The sequence below is a fragment of the Anser brachyrhynchus genome (assembly GCF_964034855.1).
Source record: "Anser brachyrhynchus genome assembly, chromosome: 13".
Lineage (NCBI taxonomy): Eukaryota > Metazoa > Chordata > Aves > Anseriformes > Anatidae > Anser > Anser brachyrhynchus.
The window spans coordinates 16,485,795-16,503,320 of NC_137708.1; the positions used below are offsets into that span (position 1 = coordinate 16,485,795).

The 17,526-nt window shown below is 44.1% G+C and overlaps 2 protein-coding genes across 11 annotated transcripts in view; both read left to right on the plus strand.

Annotated features, from left to right (window-relative positions):
- MTMR8 (myotubularin related protein 8) overlaps nt 1-6,455 on the plus strand; it is a 75,041-nt gene extending 68,586 nt beyond the window's left edge. For all 5 annotated transcript variants that reach the window (XM_080553868.1, XM_080553866.1, XM_080553865.1 and 2 more), the window contains one exon: nt 1,047-6,455. In XM_080553868.1, the coding sequence (XP_080409994.1) occupies nt 1,047-1,328 (282 nt within the window). In that variant the 3' untranslated portion in view covers nt 1,329-6,455. The remainder of the gene's footprint in view (nt 1-1,046) is intronic.
- A 1,919-nt stretch (nt 6,456-8,374) lies between these two features.
- On the plus strand, nt 8,375-17,137 carry ASB12 (ankyrin repeat and SOCS box containing 12). Of its 6 annotated transcripts, XM_080553881.1 has the most exons (3): nt 8,375-12,481; nt 14,404-15,248; nt 16,281-17,137. In XM_080553881.1, the coding sequence occupies exons 2-3, from the start codon at nt 14,426-14,428 to the stop codon at nt 16,412-16,414; spliced, it is 957 nt and encodes a 318-aa protein (XP_080410007.1). In that variant the 5' UTR covers nt 8,375-12,481; nt 14,404-14,425; the 3' UTR covers nt 16,415-17,137. The 6 variants fall into 6 exon arrangements, with proteins under 6 accessions (XP_080410007.1, XP_080410006.1, XP_080410003.1 ...); XM_080553880.1 differs by having other exon boundaries at nt 8,375-15,248; XM_080553877.1 differs by lacking the exon at nt 16,281-17,137 and having other exon boundaries at nt 14,404-16,270.
- The last annotated feature ends 389 nt before the right edge of the window (nt 17,138-17,526 follow it).

Below are 17,526 nucleotides of genomic sequence, written 5' to 3' on the forward strand. Positions count from 1 at the left end.
TCAAGTGCTGTTGCAGGCTCACAATGTTCTAATTCTCTAAGGAAAACATGTTAAAAGAAATCTGGGTTTCAGCCTGATGTGCAGCAAACTTCATGTGAGGGTTAGGAAAGAAAAGCATGGGCTCAATTTCTGTCCCCCTGCCCCCTAAAAATATAAACATTGTTGGTTACAGCTTGCTCCCCAATTCTTCTTTCCTGTCTTCTCATTTACAAGACACATTGGAAAAAAGTGATGATCAGCGAGGTTTTAAAACAGTGGAATTAAGGTGAAAGCTGGCTTTCATGTAATGGCTGAAATGTACATAGATCAGGTAGGCTGAATTGTCCTCTAGACGTGGCTACCTTGGTGCTGAAGCACTTGAAATGAAGGCAAGCTTGCACACTTACCACTTCTGTTCTGTGGTGTTGGAGGGCAGCAATCATGTGTCCAAAATAACCAATTTCTCTTCTCCAAACCACAGTAGTGTAATAAACAGCAACACACTGCACAAAGTTTGCTCAGTTCTGTCAGATTCCCCAGAGATGCATCTTTATCTTCATATAGATAATTATAGATGTTTGGGCACGGCAAGAGGGAAGGTGGGGGCAGGGCTGTAGTACAAAATAGTCTTGTTAGCTTCTAAAGGGCTGTAGTTTTGTTTCCATAGTTTCTTTGTACAGCTGCATGAAAGGAGAAGTGTCTTTTCTTTCTGCTCAAGGCTCTACTTACAATGTCCTTTGTGTGCTTAAAAAATAAAAAATCTAAAAATACAGTAGTGAGAGATCCATCTAAAAATAAACGGGTGAGAAGACCTGTGTCGGTGTCCTTTGCTAGGTTAACGTGAATGCTTAGACTTGTAGCTTTATCGATTAAAAAGTTTTCCTATATTTGTTTCAAAAAGCTCTGTCTGGGCATAGATAATCGCATGCGTTACTTTTTCAGCTCTGTAATTGAGCATTAAAGTGGCACTGACACGGGACTGTTATGTTGACAGTTGTTTGTGTATCCCTGACATCTGGGAATAACAGTTTTCATTAATGTTTTTAAATGTCTTTCTGTTTGTGTAGAAACTTCCCTTCCTTGATGGTCCTTTGCCCAGTGAAGCTTGCTCCTTATCTAAAGTAGGAAGTGCTGCTTCAAAAACACCAATGCTGAACACTCCCCAGGATTATGAAGGGGAACCACCGCCTGTGTTGACCAATGGTATCTCAGTGGGGAATATAGATGTTATGTCAGATGTGGACCAAAAGAACAAAGAGAACCTGTGTAATCACCAAGACCTCCATGATCTTAATGACACCAATGTTTTAGACTCTGAAGCTAGGGAAGGAGAGCCTCAGTGCCATTGATCAGCTCTGAGAATTGTGTTAAATGAAGCAGGTGCTTGTGGTGGTGAGGCATGAGGGATCTGTGCCCCTGCGACCACCTTTTCCAGCCAAGTGTTTGTATGTGTGTTGGCAGTGAGCTGTGCCCTCGCTGTAGCAAGCACAGTCTGTGCTTGGTTTGCATCATTTTGTGGCTAAAATGATGAAGATGCGTACAGAGCTGCTGAGGCTATCTTGAGTTAGTGTAAACCTTACTGTTCAGTGGAAATGAAAATGTTTAAGGTTAATAACTGCCTGCCAGTACTTGTATTTCAAGCTGACAGACATCGTGGCCAATTAACGTGGGGTTTAGAAATTGCGCAGTGTTCATGACTGGAGTAGGAAAGATGCAATCCGTTTATTTTCAGTGGTGGTGCGAGGTTGTAAATGCCCTTTCAGTTCATCTAAAATTGATTTAAAAAAAAAAAAATTCTTAGCTTTGAATGAATCTCTGCATGGACCCTCACCTTGTGGCAGAACTGATTCATTTTTTGTTTCCTATGCATATTTGTTAAACAAAAACAACAAAAAAAACTCTGTGCCTTTTTATGGAGACCATTTTAATGTCTAGCAATGCAATGTAGTATTTTTATTATTGTAGTGTAGAGTGTAGTATTTGGTCTTCTTTGTAGTCAGTATTTTTAAACACTGTTTTGTATCTGCTGCCAGTTTCCCAAGGATCTGTGCTGGTCTCCTGAGTTTAGTAGCTTCAGAGACACAAAATGGTTATTTCACATCATGTGTTGAGTGATTACAGTGAATGTCATCTTGAATGTTAAAATCATGTGAAACCTTAGAGCTGGGTGGTCTGTACTCTCAAGACCTGGGGAAATGAACAATTTCTCTCATAGCGATGAACTTTGTAACTTTGTGAATGTGATGACAAAACCTAGATCAGGATGTGACCCATTATTGGGTTGAGAAGTGGGCATCTTGGCTCATGGCTGTGGCTCCATCTTGGACTCACTGCAGTGCTCGTTGTGCTGCTTGGTTCCTTTGAACTGCAGTAAGCTCAGCTCAAGATACTGGTTAAAGTTGAAGGCTTAGCACAAATGTATTCATTTACTCCATTCCAAAAGTTCATCTCCCCAGGGAAATGGATGGCGCAGAAAAGCTATTCTGCAATACTTGTTCTGGACAAATTTATCCTATGGATGTGTTTAATTGCATAAGAGTCCCTTTGTGCAGCTAAATTCAGTAGTTTTTTTTGCTCTCTTTTGGATTATGTTTAAATTAGATGCTGCCATCAGGTCTTAAAATCAGGTTTTTACTCTTCTATAAAATTCGGAAACAAAAAAATTTCTAAGTTAGCCCCTCCCAATCTGCAATAAAAAGTAAAAGTAGGAACATTCCGTTACAGCATTGCAGTATGCAATGGCCATTGTTTGTGTGTTTATAACCTGTCATGAAATGATGAACACTTGAAAACACTTTTTCAAGAAGAGGGGGAAAAAAAATGAAACAAAAAACCATCCCAAGTGTCACTTTGGGTAAGAAAATCTTTATATCAAAAGACCCAAGTAAGAAGGGCAGTATCTGAGAACAGTTTCTTTGGTGCCTAGAATGGCAAAGAGAAGCTTTTTCTAATGTTGCAGGTTTTTAAATCTTAAAGCAAGTAATATTTGTCTGCTTCACAAAATAGCTGTTTTCCAGGTATGAGTGAGAGAGTTAGCGTGTGTGCTTGATTTTCAAAGCGAAGCACATAAAATACTGATCTAGATACGCTTACGCTGAAGATGCTCAACGTTTGTTGTGTGGGTATGTTGCAACTGCATATTGCATCATGCAAACAGCTATATATTTTATTTTGAAGGATACACACTTCTGAATGCATCATTTTTAATCTCAAGATTATCTACTGTTGTGTCTCTATTTAAAAAAATATATATCTGATTAACATTAATCATGCTTAGCACTAAGCAAGATAGCCTGCCAGCCCTTGTTTGCCATACCCATTTACTCCTCAAGCAAAGAGGTTACACCCAAATCTTAGTCTTGCTGCTCTAGATACGCAGGGTTTGAAATTTTGCTGTAGATTTCCACTGTAGAGTAGTGGGGTGATTCCTTCTCTTTGCTTCTTCATAGCCTAAAAGCTCAGTTTGGCATATGCACTTTGCAGTTTGGAGCTCCTTTTAAGCAAACTAGTAGACTAACCCTGTCTTCTCTTTCTAGGTAGTAAAAGAGTAGTGGATATTATGCACAACTTCTTCAGTAGAGAACTCTTAAATGATAAATTGAGGCCAAGATAGGCATTTCTTAGGACCAGTTATTCTATGTCAACAGTTTTTTAATGTACTTTGTAGTGAAAGTTAGAGATACAGAATTATAGACAATTTTGACTGACTACTGAAGGATTTAGATATACCACTGGTTAATCTTTGTATTAAAAACATTTTGCAGGAGGTTTCTATAAATGTTTACACACTGCCTTGTCTTTTAATTACCATAGATTATCTTAAAAGTTGCATAATGAACTTTGCTTATCCCTAAAATAGGATGCTGACATCTCCACAGATCTTTGACTACAATATTACTTCAGGTGCATAAAACCCTGAAAAGGTTACTTTATACACTGAAACTACTTATAAGCTTTTAATAATCTTGATGCTTTTGACTTCAGTAGCAAAACAATGCATGACTTTATACTTTGAAATGCAAAACCTAGCCAAAAAAAGGGTAACGATCTGTCGTCTTAAACTGCTTGGATTTAATATATACAAGCTTGGCCAAAGCCTACAACATATTCAAAGTCATTCATGCTGGTGCTGTAAATTTATGGAGCTGGAAAAGATATCAGGGTTTCCTGGAATTCCATGAGATTATTTGTTTGAAAACCAATTAGCTAGAAGCATTTTTTTTGTTTTGAAGATGAATTCTGTTTTGAACTTTTTGTGTGTTTTTAAGACCAAAAAATGAAAAGCTGTTCAAAGCACTAAAGCACTGCAGCGTGTCCTCAGGTCTCTAATCAACCAGGATTGGCTTCCTAGAGTCTTGCAGAAAGCCCGTGTTCTGGTTCCTTATGGAGTGCCCTGCTGGCAGTGGTGAGTGACTTCGTTATATGTTCCCTGAAAGTGTTAAAGGGAAAAATAAAAAACTGTTAGGTAGGAATTTTCTATGTGAGCACTGTAGAGGTGAAAAGTTACTCAACTTATTTATTCCTAGTGGAGCATCTGCGTGTTGCGAAGTGATGAGTACTTTTTTTTATTTGGAGCTGATAACTGAACAATGCAACTTGCTGCTTTCCATTTGGATTCCTCTGCCGGGGAGGAAGAAGGGATCCTATTTGCTGTGGGTGGGTTCTGTTCATGTAAAACTCTTCCCTTTCTGGAGCACTTCCTGCTTTATCAAGATAGTCTGTTGCGGTGTGCGTAGTGTCTCATGCTACAAATAGTTACGATATTGCAATGGGCAAGTGCCTATAATACTCTGCATTAAAGCTACTGTTCTGAAGTAGAGGAAGGGATTCGCCTAGCTTTATTTTGAAGTGAAATGTCTTAATGTGAACCTCATAATGCTGGATTCTTAAATAGTTTTGTTTTGCAGTTGTTGTCTGTGGCAGGGAAAATCAAACCAGTACTATCTGACTGCTTTACAGGAAAAAGGGAATGCTTAGTTTGGCCACAGGTGTTGTAGTTCCCAGTTGGCCCTCTTCCACAGCAGAGATAAAGCTGTTTAGAAAAGCCTATGAGCATAATATCCTTTTAGCTGTGTTGTGTTCCTGCTCTGAGTGCATGCCTGTCATTTACGTGCTTAGAAGAAGAGGCCACCATATGGGTGTTGTTGATACATGAAACTACTTTGACTGGGATAGAGAAGGAAAATTGCTTCTAGGTCGCTAGTAAACTACAGCGAGCTTCTCAGGTCCTGGTGAGAGACCTTTGCTGGGAGCTGAAGGTGTGCAGAGCTTCCCAGGATCGCAGCTGTTAGACCTTCATGGGTTGCAGGTAGAAATACCCACATTGGTGAAGGGCCCTGTGTCTGCTGTTTCCATTGGCTTTAGGGATCATGAGCCCTGGTAGGCACTCAGCAAGTACCCTTGCTTCTAAGAAGCCTGTAACATGTGCTGGGAAAGTATTTAAAGGAGCTCTTCTGCCAGGTGCTGCTTCAGTTCCCTTTTATGGCCAAGCTGGCCTTTGGGTAGCTCCAGTGGCTGGCAGTTGCTCCCCCAAAGGGGTAGCTTCTTGGCACTGCTTAGTAACGAATAATCATGAGTGACCAAAAGAGATGAAAATGTTGTTTCTCTCTTCTCCCCTTCACCACCACTTTGAGTGCTGGGATCATTTTTTGATAAACCCAACGGTCGTTAGAAGCTGAGGCAGTTCCTTGTTTACATACTGTCCCTCTTGCGCACAGAAGCACTTCCCATGCCTGAAATCTGGGGTGGGAGGAAGTAATCTGTTCTGAATGTAGTAGTTTTGTTTTAATTAATACACAGCACTTCATTAATTGGATGAGGAATGTCCCAAAACAAGTAAAGTCCATGTCTTAGTATCTTCAACACTAGTTGTAGCCAGGTCAGTGCCAACTGCAGTCAGTGTAATTTGTTAGGGTGAGCATTTAAACACGCAGTCCTGTCCTTTTGGCATCTCTTGAACTACCAAGGCAATGCAGAAGGAAGGTAGGCGAAAATGGTTGACCTGATATCGTAACAGCGGTCTGCGCGTATATGCCTGTACTCAATGTAGCAGCATCCTGCTGGAACAACTTGTAGCACTGGATCTAGTCACATGCATTGGAGCACAATATGGTACTTTTCTCATCATCACCAAGTGATCTTTGTAGGAACTTACCTGAATGTGTGTGTAGTATGCAGCTGAAAGTTTTAAATGTTTTTGCTGTTTCTATAAGTCAGTTGCTGTTGTTGTCCTTAGTGTAATTGATGAGGGACATCTGTATAAAACTGTGTATGAATAAATCCCATGTTCTTGAATGTGTTGCAATGGCTGTACATATGTAAGTCATTTTAGTTAATGCACTGCTTAAAAACATTGTACCGTGTTTAGAGGAGCACTGTGTCCTTTCTCTAAATGTATTTGTCTCATGAAGATGCATTTGTATTACGGTTTATTTTTATTTCTTACAAAAATAAATACTTTGCCTTTTTAAAGGAAATGATTGATCTGTTTGTTAATTAAACTCAAAGCAGAACTTCATGTTTTGAAGTATAAATGCATTTAAAGATTCTTAAGTAGTAATCTTACCTTAATGTGATTCCACTTCTTTTACAGAATAAAAAGTAGATGACCTCACTGGATTCAGATGGACTGTTGGGTACACAGTGCTGCTTGGTGTCTTTACTCTTGTTTTATGATGATGGTGATTAAGGGGTGTTAAAGCTTAGTGCCTTCTGTACATATTTTAGATTACTTTTCTTTTATACAAAAAACTATATAAAATTATTATAAAAACTATGTAAAACTATTAGTTTTATATAAAACTAGTATCTTTGCTGTGTTTTCTTTCTCCTGGAAGGCCGTCTATCCCTCACTCCTAAGTAAGACTGTCTACAGATTGCTCCAAGCTGAGTTAAAAAGCTTTCCGAGAAGCTACTAAACCTTCCTGCTGGCCTGCTGTAAGAATTGAGTTTGACCTTTGCAGGTGTTGCATGGTAACAGGTGAAGAGACTTCTTCCTGATAGCTTTGAGCAAAGAATCTGCAATCTGTCTGCTGATGGTATTGTTTAAAAATGCTCTTCTATGCAATTCTTTTGTAATCATAAATTAAGTACTGGGGCAAGGTGTGGTTGCAGGATGCTTGAGGAAGGAGATTCCAGGTGCAAAACTTGTGTTTATATACAAAGCTGGAACTGGTGCTTTAATTTACACCAGTGCTGCAGCAGTCGAATCCTACAATTAAATGTACTTCTGCAAAGCAGATATAAACAAAGTGATACCAGCTAATTTGCTGTTTATAAGGCTCTCCAAAATGCTTGGGGATGCCATTTGGGTTGGTAAATTTATGTAAACTGTTTAAATGTGTGCCTGGCAAAGCAGTGTAAGCTATTTTAGCAAGTAATTTTAAAAGAAGTGTTCGGGAGGCTTTTAATGCCATGTGAGAGATGGGGGGGCGCTTGCAGAAGAACATACAGAAGGGCAGCAGCAGAGAGAGAGGAGCTGTTTCTCCTGGGTCAGTTCAGCACCAGGCCATTCAGGCTTAAATCTGAAGTATGAATAGCCCCCAGCTATCCATCACCAGTCGGGAGGGCGGTGAGACCATGAACACTAGGAATGGGCCCAAAGCCAATACCTGTTACCCAGCTGGTGAATCCTTCCCACTGCCTTGTACATCCTAAAAATGGGTATCTTCTATGTATGGAGGCCAAAAATATGCCTGACAGTTGGGTATACTCAGTCTTCAGATGTCTGAGAGTCTTTCTTTATTTTATTTTGCTTGGTTTAAATATTCCTAATGCTTTCAGAGAAGTTTTTCATTTACCTAGATTACTTGCCTTGCATTGAACTGGATTGTTAGCATGTAATGAGTATAGCATGAGTGGAATAGATAAAACTAACTTACATCTTGGGGAAACACTGTTAGGCAGCATCTTTGCTGAGGGGGATTTAAAACTTCACTATTGAAGCTAATTAGTGCTGAGGGAGTAGATTGCATGTAGGGTCATTGTAGGAGTTTTGCTAAAAGCTTGTGGTTCTATCAGCTCTAGTTTTGAACAGCTCCTGAAATACACTGAATAAAAATACTGATCAGTAAACTTAATTGGAGCTATGCACTGAAGTCAAGCCTACTGTTTAGATGGGAAAAACATTTAAGTGAACTTGCTGTCTTGTTGAGGTTCAGGTTCATATGTGCCAGAAACGTTTAAATACTTGTTTTAATTCTGCATTGGAGCGGAATTTGAGTAATGTAGTACTCAAATTCTTTGGTGGCGACGTAACTCTGTGCTCTGTTCCTTTCAGTTCAGTCACCCATCAGTTAAAGATGATGGCAATAATTTGAGACTTCATGCACATGTAAAACGGACAAATGCATCTGTTAATGAAGTGCAGTAGCAGAACTGAACCTTCACCACGCCCACAGTGCCTTGCATGGGTCTGCACAGGTCAGTTAACGTGGAGCTGCTGCAAATCCTTGCAAGTTCACATGATTGAATAAAGTGAAGACAAAATGTCTCTTCAATTACAGGCAGAAGGTGTGTTAATTACAATTTCTCACATGCAATCCAAAGCTTCCATATTCAAGTGTTTTCCTGTAACCCGTGTTTGGTTTTTTTCACTTGGGCATGGTGGAAGAGATGGGAGAGACAAAACAGGGTAACCATAAGAGTAATACACATTTTAGCTCAGATCAGAGCCTCATTTCCCATGTCTCTATTCCAGTGGTTTGGGGAAAAGTGAATGCTGTTTACTGAATCTTTTATTTCCTCCCCACTTTTCTTAACAAGGAATGGATCTTGGAGCCTGCTCAGCCATGGGAGAGAGGAGCAAGGAATCTAGTGTGAGTAGAAACTGGTAAAATAAATAACAATAAATAACACGGGGGGGGGGGGGGGGGCACAGTTAAGTTGTGTATAAGCAGAGTTATCAGGTGCTGCTCTTATCTAATGAGTTTGTTGGCTGGCACACCAGGAATGAAGCAAATGTGAACCAAAGGCTGAGGCTGTGATTCTTGAGAATTTGAGGGTCCTGCAAGTGTTCTGGGGTTGTTCTGTACAGTCACCCTTACCAGTGAGGCATGGAAGGGAGTTAAACAGCACAAGTGTTTACAGATCTTACCTGACAAAGGGGAAACTGGGGAGAGGATGAAGATCACAGAATCATTAAGGTTGGAAAAGACCTTCAGGATCATCTGATCTAACCGTACCAAGATAAGGGGAGCACATTCTCTTTTAAGAAAATCAAATCCAGTTCTTGGTTTTTATCCTATTCATTCTTCCTTTCACATAACACTTCAGAATTTAACACTTTCCTTTTGCTGATTCCTTTCCTTTGAACGCTGCTTTTTTGGAAGCAGTGATTTTGTTGTTGTTGTTATGCTGTGATCCAAAGTGTGGTTTAAAAACGTGGGGTAAATATGGTGATTCACAGGTCAGAAATCCTGGTTCTGAAAGGTTGTTGCGATCTTACCTGCTGTTGGAGAATCCTTTAAGAGTAGGTATTTCTTCTATGCCTGTTCTTTTTGCCTAATACTTTGAATAATAAAAAAAAAAAAGCTTCGCTTACTGAGTATATAGTTTGTGATCTCAGGGCAAAGTTGTCTTTGGGGGTGGCATGACTCAGAGCTTCTTAGGGTTTTACTTTACCTTCAAATCTTTGGAATTAAAACCAGTGAATTTTAGTACCGCAAAATAAAAGGAAAGAGACCTCCTACTTCTGCAATGAATAACCTGAGCGTTGCCAGCCTGGAGCACATTGAGCAGAGAATGCTGGGACAGACAGGCAGATTTATGTGAAAGATCAGCGTCACACAGATTAACTCGCATAACAGAGTGGGTACATGCTGAGTTTGGGTTCTTTTCAGGTCCTTAATGATCATATTCTAACATCAGTTTATAGCCGCTGGCTCCAGCGTCCTTGGATCCGAAAAGAAATAAGTGCCTGGAAGGGAGCGAAAGCAGGGAGCTGGCTTTCCGTGCTGCTGAGCCTCCGTGGCTCAAGTTCCTTGAGGAATTACTGCTCATGGAGGAGGAAAAAAGCTTCTCGCTTCCTTCTTCAGCTCAGTGAGCTCGTCTCACAGTGGTTTTGACCACGCATTTTGTAGGTTAATACAGCCATTTGGCTATAAAATGCTGAGGAGTGCCCTGGAAGCTGCCCGTGTGCAGGTACGAGCGGCGCAGGGTGTCTGTTCCTGCCCTCTTGTGGCTAAAATCCGAATCACACTGCTGCTGGGGGCTGTCACCAGAGCCACGTCCAAGTGAGTGCTGAGCGTGTGGCCGGCAGAACAGGCAGGCCAAGTGCCAGCAAGCTGCGAGCAGGTATTGTAATGGGCACAGGGGTAAAGTCCAAGTTCAAAGCAGCTCTGGCATTGTTACTGTTTTGCGGAGATTTATAGTGCAAAGGCAGGAGCCAGAAATATCCCCACACAATAACTGCATTTCAGACCTTGAGGACTCTTAGTAAATCCCTAATCCTAATGCAAAATGATTTATTTGGTACTGTTTAGTGCTAAACTTTTAAGTCAGAATCCTTTGCAGTGTTAAATCAGAAAGCTCATTACTTTTTTTCAGCTATGTTAATAGCTATAATCTTTCCAATGAAAGCAACTGCACTGGACAGGATTTACCTTCCAAAAAACCTTTCTGATTGGCATTAAATATACTTCTGCCCTTTAATTCTTCTCCAGTTAATGGACAGCTGAGAAAGGAATTGCTTTGCCTAGAGAATGTGGCAGGTCAGCAAACTAGCTCAGGGTGAGTCCACTTGCTTTTGGTGTTCAGACAGATCACAAATGTTCCTCCTGACTCCTCAGCCTTCCCAGGCTTTGAAGCATTAGGAAGCTTAACCAAAATGGGTCTGACTTATCAGTCAGCTCTGCTTGGGCTCCTGTTTAGTGTTTATCTGAATCTACTGATTTAAGTAGTCATGCAAGATGCTGTTTAACATGGCTCTTTAGCACTTACAGGAGCATAAAAAGTATTTCAGTTTGCTTTTGTATGGTTTTGAAGGGTAGATTTATTCAACAAGTACTCCAAACTCCTTGCTTCGTTACTCCTGGATTTATTTATTACTGCTCTTTGCCAAAAAGCTGGTAGTGCTTCTGAGATTTCTTGGTTGAAAACTAAGCAGCAGCAAAAGAATATGCAATTTATCCTTAAATTTTCCATTTAAGGATTTTCCTTTCATGTCTAAATTCTTAGTTTCCTGCATTTCCTATTTTTCAAGGTGTATTGACTTATCTGTATTCCCCCCCTCCCCCATACTCTGCCTTTTTATTTGCTGTTTTTATTTCTGTGTTTTGTTGAATGGCTTTCCAGTCAGGGTTGGCTTTTCTGACTGTAGAATCCCAGTTGTGATTGCGGCTTCTTGATATTTAATAAATCCTTAACTCCCAGCTTTTGCTCAGATGTTTATTCACATTTCTTTCTTAATTTTATGGAGTCTTGATTTTGGGAAATGGACCTTTTTGTAGAATAAATATTTTTGAGTGAATTTGGAGAGAGTGAAACTGCAAGTAAGCCAAAAGTCTAAAACCTGTTAATATTTCACTTTCTTACTTTCCACACTTCTCACAGTGCAACTATAAACTCACTGGAGTGCAGAAGAGGGGAACAACATGACTTCAAACATGTTTTGCAGCATCCCCTGATTTCAGTTCTTACAGCAGAGATTTTTCCTGCTGGATAACTTGGTTCCTTTCTCATTATCTAGTACCACTGATAGTGCTTCTTCAAGCTGTCAGACCATTCCTGCTCCACCACCAAAAAGTTAGGAAAAGGTTTACAGGGAACTGTATACAATACGATTACACTTACCAGCTGACAGCTTTTGATAAGACAGTCCAAGCACTCCTTCCCCCTTTTGTGTTTGCCCCTGTAAAGTTTTTGCCTCGCTATATGCTGTGCAATTTTATAAAGCCAAATAAGTGGCTTGTTCTGGCAGGCTTAGCAGGGAGGAGAGCACCTTTTGCCCATTATTGTTCTGAAAGTGGAAAAGGCACTCGGGAGAGGCATTAATAGGGGAATCCAGTGGGACGGTGGTGCTGTGAAGGCCAGTGCTGTGGCAGGGCTGTCCTGCCAGGGCAGTGCCTGGTGAGCTGGGTCATAGCATGGACTCAAAACTAAGCAGTTCCCTGCAATTTCAGCAAGGAAACTGAAGCAAATGGAGCCTGTGTCTGCCCAGAGCTACTGCCCTGGGTCAAACAGCCTCCTGCACCTGTCTGAGTCTCCCCCCTGCTGCCCCTATCTATATTTACCCAGTGGGAACTTTCCAAGAATGGAATTGGGAAGATAAATGCCTGCTGGGGCTAAAATTAGCCCAAGCTCCCTGGCCCTTCTCCCCGCAGTGGCATTTCAGCTGTGAGCCTGACAGCCTGCGTCCTTCCAGTTGCGCGCAGTGGATGTCCATCCCTGGCGGAGCAAGAGCTTCTCTCTCACCTCCATTTTGCATTCAAACCGCGGGGGAATTCGCCATGGGACTGCGGCAGCCCTGCCTGGCTCGGGTGTGAGCATCACCTACCTCACAGAGGTAAGGCAGCAGCATAGTGATGCGTGGGCAGCGTGGGGTGTTGAAGATCACTTGGTAGCCAGAGCTTTAAAGGCGTGAGTATACTCTGTTGGACTTTGTGTCATCTTCGGCTCCAGCCTTTTTTGTGTCCACAGATACACGGACAGCTTGCATTATCTGAAGTGTCGAAAGCTCTGACTTACAGTTTTTTGGATCAAGGAGCATCTGCAAGCTCCTCACACCAGTGTTTACACTGTCAAAGTATTGCCCCTAATCTGTGCCTTCAGGAAATATTACAGTTGGCTTTATTTTTCCAGACTATTTTCATTGGAAGTATAACTGTCTTCTTTTCAGATCAAATCTGTAATAATCCCTGACCCTCAATCCCCACCCCCACCATCCCACACATAGCTCCCCCCCCCCCCCCCCAAACAACTCTTAGCTGTGTCAGTAGGGAGGTTTCCAAAGCCCTAGCACTTGTTACTGGTGTGTCTAAAGAATAAAAGTAATATATAATTCCAAGTGTTTCTCTATAAATGGATTGGGTTCGTTTAACAGGTGGACATGCAACAGAGCTTTGCCTTCACTAGCTGCTGTCAAACTTGCTCTCAAACCCAAAAATAGAGCTGCGATGCGAAGGTGACTCGGCGCAGGGGAGCCCTCTGAGCTTGCACACCTTGCTATCAAAGGCTGATGTGGGACACGTCTCCTGCGGCTTTGCCTTGCTGCTATCAGATGCTCGTTTGCAGAATGGGGCTAATTGCTCAGCGCCCTGCTGCGTTGAGGCGGGGGAGACTGAGCCCTCCCGCTGCTGCTGCCTCTCCTGCAGGAAACCCGAGCTGCTGCAGGCCGCGGTGCCACAAGGAATTCCTCTGCCCTGCCCGGGTAGTGCGTCCAGCTGCTCGGCTGCCTGTCCCACATCACATCCCTCTCTGTTGGTGCTGCCCAGACACCCCAAGGCTGGACCCTGCTGACACCCTGGGGTTTGGTCCCAGTGTGGGTATAAAAGTTCAGGAACCCCTGTCTTTCCTCCCTGCACAGCCTGCTAGAAAAACCACAGCTCCTTCCTGCAGCCTTGTTCCTTGAGTAGGCAGGAGAGAGGAGGGAGTTCATTGCACTGAATTTGAATGTCAGCGTTTCAAGGAATGGCGATGCTGAAAATCCTTAAACAATATGGCTGTGTTCATGTTAGCTTCCTCTCTTATTGTGAAATCCAATCCCTTAAAAAAAAGTGACTGGGTTGAAAAGTTGAGTTCTTGTTTGTGAGTGCTCTTGAGCAAAACCCAGAGATGCTGTCAGCTCCTAAATCGTGTTTTCCATAGGCCTCAAAATACCTGGAAATGCAGCTACTAGTGAGGCTTTTTACAGAAGCCTTGGCCCATATGAAGCAGAGTCAATTCCGCTACTTGTTCCCATGTGGTCTTCCCTCAAGCTCTCACTGGGAACAGCTCGATGGGGTGATTTCTGAGGGTTTTGGGAAAATGGGCAGCTTCATTTACCAGCCGGGTGCAGAGTCCTTGCAAAAGTTTGTGGCCATGCAGATTCCCTCCTGAGCTCTGAGTATCTTGTGAGTGGTCCCATGCCCGTCCCCACCTCTGGGGGCAGCAGAAAAGCATTTAATAGTTAAAATAAAAAGGTCTGTGAGTTCATCCACACAGCCTTTGGCCTTCACCAAATTCACCTCTTTTGGCATGTTCTTAATTGCAACGTTTTAAGGGGAGGTGGCCCACTCGAGTGCTACAGCGATGTCCTCAGTCTTTGCCTTAATGTGGATCAATCCAGTGCGGATTTCCTCACCCGTGGAGGCAGTGGGATAGGCGTGTCAGAAACTTAATATGGTTGTTTTTGAGAATATTCCTTCAATAATGTGTAGAAAATAATAACGAAAGGGTAGGGTTGGTGTCAGAGGTAACTGGTTCTAACCCTGTGTTGTTGTCCCATAGATATTGGGCTGTACTGTTTACAATGAAAGTGGTGCTCAGGAGACAGACCAAAAAAATGAGCCTAATGGATATCACTAAGATTTTCTCCATGCTCCAGCCCAGAGAAGATGAAGAAGGTAACAGAGAAAGCGAGGAACTGAACCAAGCAGTATCCGAGGATGATTATCAAACCCTTGACAGGCTCCTGAGCCAAGACAGGTACAAGAGGGTCATCAACAGCCGGAGCGGCTGGGGCGTTCCCAGCACCCCGCTGCGCCTGGCTGCCTCCAAGGGCCACCTCCGGAGCCTGGAGGTCCTCTTGGCCCACGGGGCAGAGGTGGACAGCCTGGACGTGAAGGCCCAAACCCCGCTCTTCACGGCGGTCAGCAACGGCCACCTGGAGTGCGTGAAAGCGCTGCTGGAGGCAGGGGCTAGTCCCTCCGGCAGCATCTACAACAACAGCTCGCCGCTGCTCACCGCAGCCAGGGACGGGGACCTCGGCATCCTGCAGCAGCTCCTGGACCACGGCGCGGAGGCCAACGTCCACGCGAGGGTGCCCGAGTGGGCCGCCAACTCCGCCGCCTGCTCTGGCCCTCTGTACCTCGCGGCCGTCTACGGGCACCTGGAATGCTTCAGGATGCTGCTGCTCTACGGCGCCGATCCCAACTACAACTGCACCGAAGAGAAGATGATCGCGCGCATCAAGGAGCCCAAGACTCTGCTGGAAATCTGCCTGAGGCACGGCTGCCGGCGTGAGTTCATCAAGCTGCTCCTCGACTTTGGAGCCGACATCTATTTGCCAAAAGTCACGGTGGAAAAGATGCCAGCCGGTAGCGAGGGCCTGGAGCTGCTGTTGCAGGCGAGAGGTAATCTGTGTGTGTGGCCCCAGGGCTGGAAATTAGCACCAATTTTTGTTTATTTGGGGGCAAGTTGCTTTGGATTCCCCTTCCCTTTAATTCTGTTCCCCCACAGAGAGGGAGAGATCAGCCTGGGCAAGGCTTTCTTGCAAGCTTTGACCTTCTTTGCAGCCTCACTTGAGAGCATGGCTCTCTCTAGTCTTACATTCTTGAATATTATTGCTATTTTATTCTGAACGTTTCTTTCTTTCTCCCTCTCCCCCAATGACGATGGTGTTCACACACACACAAAACACCCACAAAAAAGGCGCTGATACTGAACACCTTAAGAGAAGCATTTAACAAATTTGCAGAGAACAGGTCCACCACTGGTGATTAAATGATGGCTCAGATACACGTGCTGCCCCAGGAAACTCCCAGAAGAAATTGCTGGGATTTAGGGGAGTGTATCATGGCACGGCTTGCTTCTAATGTCCACCAAATACCCTCAGTTCCCCCTGCTGGCTGTTGTTGGAGACAGACTACCCAGTTAGGGGTCTTTGGTGTGACTCGGTGCAGCTACTGCATACGTTTATGTGGTTACAGTCGGACTCACCTTGGCATCTGCTTTTCATAGATATTTCTAGAAGCTTCCTAAAGGAGCTGCTTTAAATGACTGTCCTCACTGCTGCTGGTGCTGATCTGGAGCATGTGGGAATTTCCTCAGCCTGGTATTTCCACTTAATATAAACCTTTTGGGTTAAATGCTGCTTTTCTTTGTTCTTCTCATTTCTGCTGCAGCTTTCCTGTGCTGCCTAGGTCCAGGGAAACGGCACTTCTTCAGTGTAATATTGGAAGATTTCCTTTCTACGTGCCCAGCTCCCACAAAACATGTGCCACAAAGCTTGTGCCTGACTGCACCGCGTGCCCAGCCCCAGCAGATGCTTGGTTTGGGTGCATCAGTGCTCCCTTTGCTGACAGCACACGACCTGGAGGGGAGCAGGGTTGTGTGTCCTGAAGCTCTGCAGTGATGGTTTTGTTTTTCCCCCTCTCCTTATGCAGCTCATCCCAAATCCTTGATGTCTCAGTCCAGGCTGGCGGTGAGGCGCCTCCTGAAGCAGGCTGGCCACGCGCAGGCCCTCGGCGAGCTGGACATCCCCCCGGTGCTGGTGAGCTACCTCCGACATCAGCTTTAGCAGGGACACACCACGGAAGATGCCTGCCCCAGAAACATGCCCAATGCCTGAATTAAAAGCTGCTCTGATGCTGCCATGGCACAGCACGAAACAGATGTGAATTTGCGACCGCAAAGTACTTTTGCTTACAAAGTCTCTCTTGAAACGCATCACCTGCCTGAAAAGATAGTGAGAGGAGTGGGAGAGCAGACCGAAGCCTTCAGCTCCTGCTCTGTGCCAGGCGTAGCAGAGTGACGGCAGAGCAGGACCTGAGCAGACCTGCAGGTCTTTCCCCAGAGCGTGGCCTCAGCGGCGCGTAAGACCCATTTCCCAGAGAGGTTCCAAGGTGCTCCCTCTGTACTGCAGCCTGGCAAGGTCAGCAGGAGGCTGCATTCAGCCACAGTCCCCTGCCCCAGTGCTCCCATGTGGCTGTCACCTCCTCCGTACCGTGCCTGGGGTGCTCCTGAGCCCAGGGGGACACCAGTGCAGCTCCCCCATGACCACACCTGGAGGTGACTCAGGCAAGGGCTGCAGTAAGTATTCAGAGCCAGAAGTCCCCGATGCCCAATCTCCCCCCTCCCCTTTCCAGCGCTATCTTTAAACATCATTTTACCCTCCTCAGAAGTGGTCATGTTACTGCTGAGGGGCGGGGGTGTCTGTCTGGGCTGAGTGCCTGTGACCGTGCAGGATTTTTTTAATGTATGCTAATATTCTTATTAAACTGTTGTGATCTGTTTGGTAAAATGTTGTTTAATTGGTATCAGAAGAGACTAAAACCCCGGCTGACATCATCCAGAAGTGACAAAGAGACTGACTGCTGCAGCCTGGGCCACCTTTGGGATTTAGCAGCATCTATCCCCTGCGGTTTGTGCACTCCAGTGTAGTTGTACCTCAGAGGCAGAGGGAAGCACACACGGTAAGGTGCCTTCGGGAGCTCAGGGTGCGGGGTTCGCTGTGGGTTCCTGGCAGCTCTTGAACTTCTGCACAACGTCAGTGTGCCATCAGCTCTGTGCAGGCCGCTGTTTGTAAACACAGGCATGTCCTGCATTATTTATTGGTTCCCAATCTAATTGTTATTTCAGAGGTTGTGGAATCTATTAATTAGTGTCCATTAGGCTGCAGGAAGCCTCCTG

Coding starts and splice junctions, on each gene's coding strand:
- ASB12 (XM_080553877.1), top strand. CDS start 14,426: ATGAAAGTGGTGCTCAGGAGACAGACCAAAAAAATGAGCCTAATGGAT.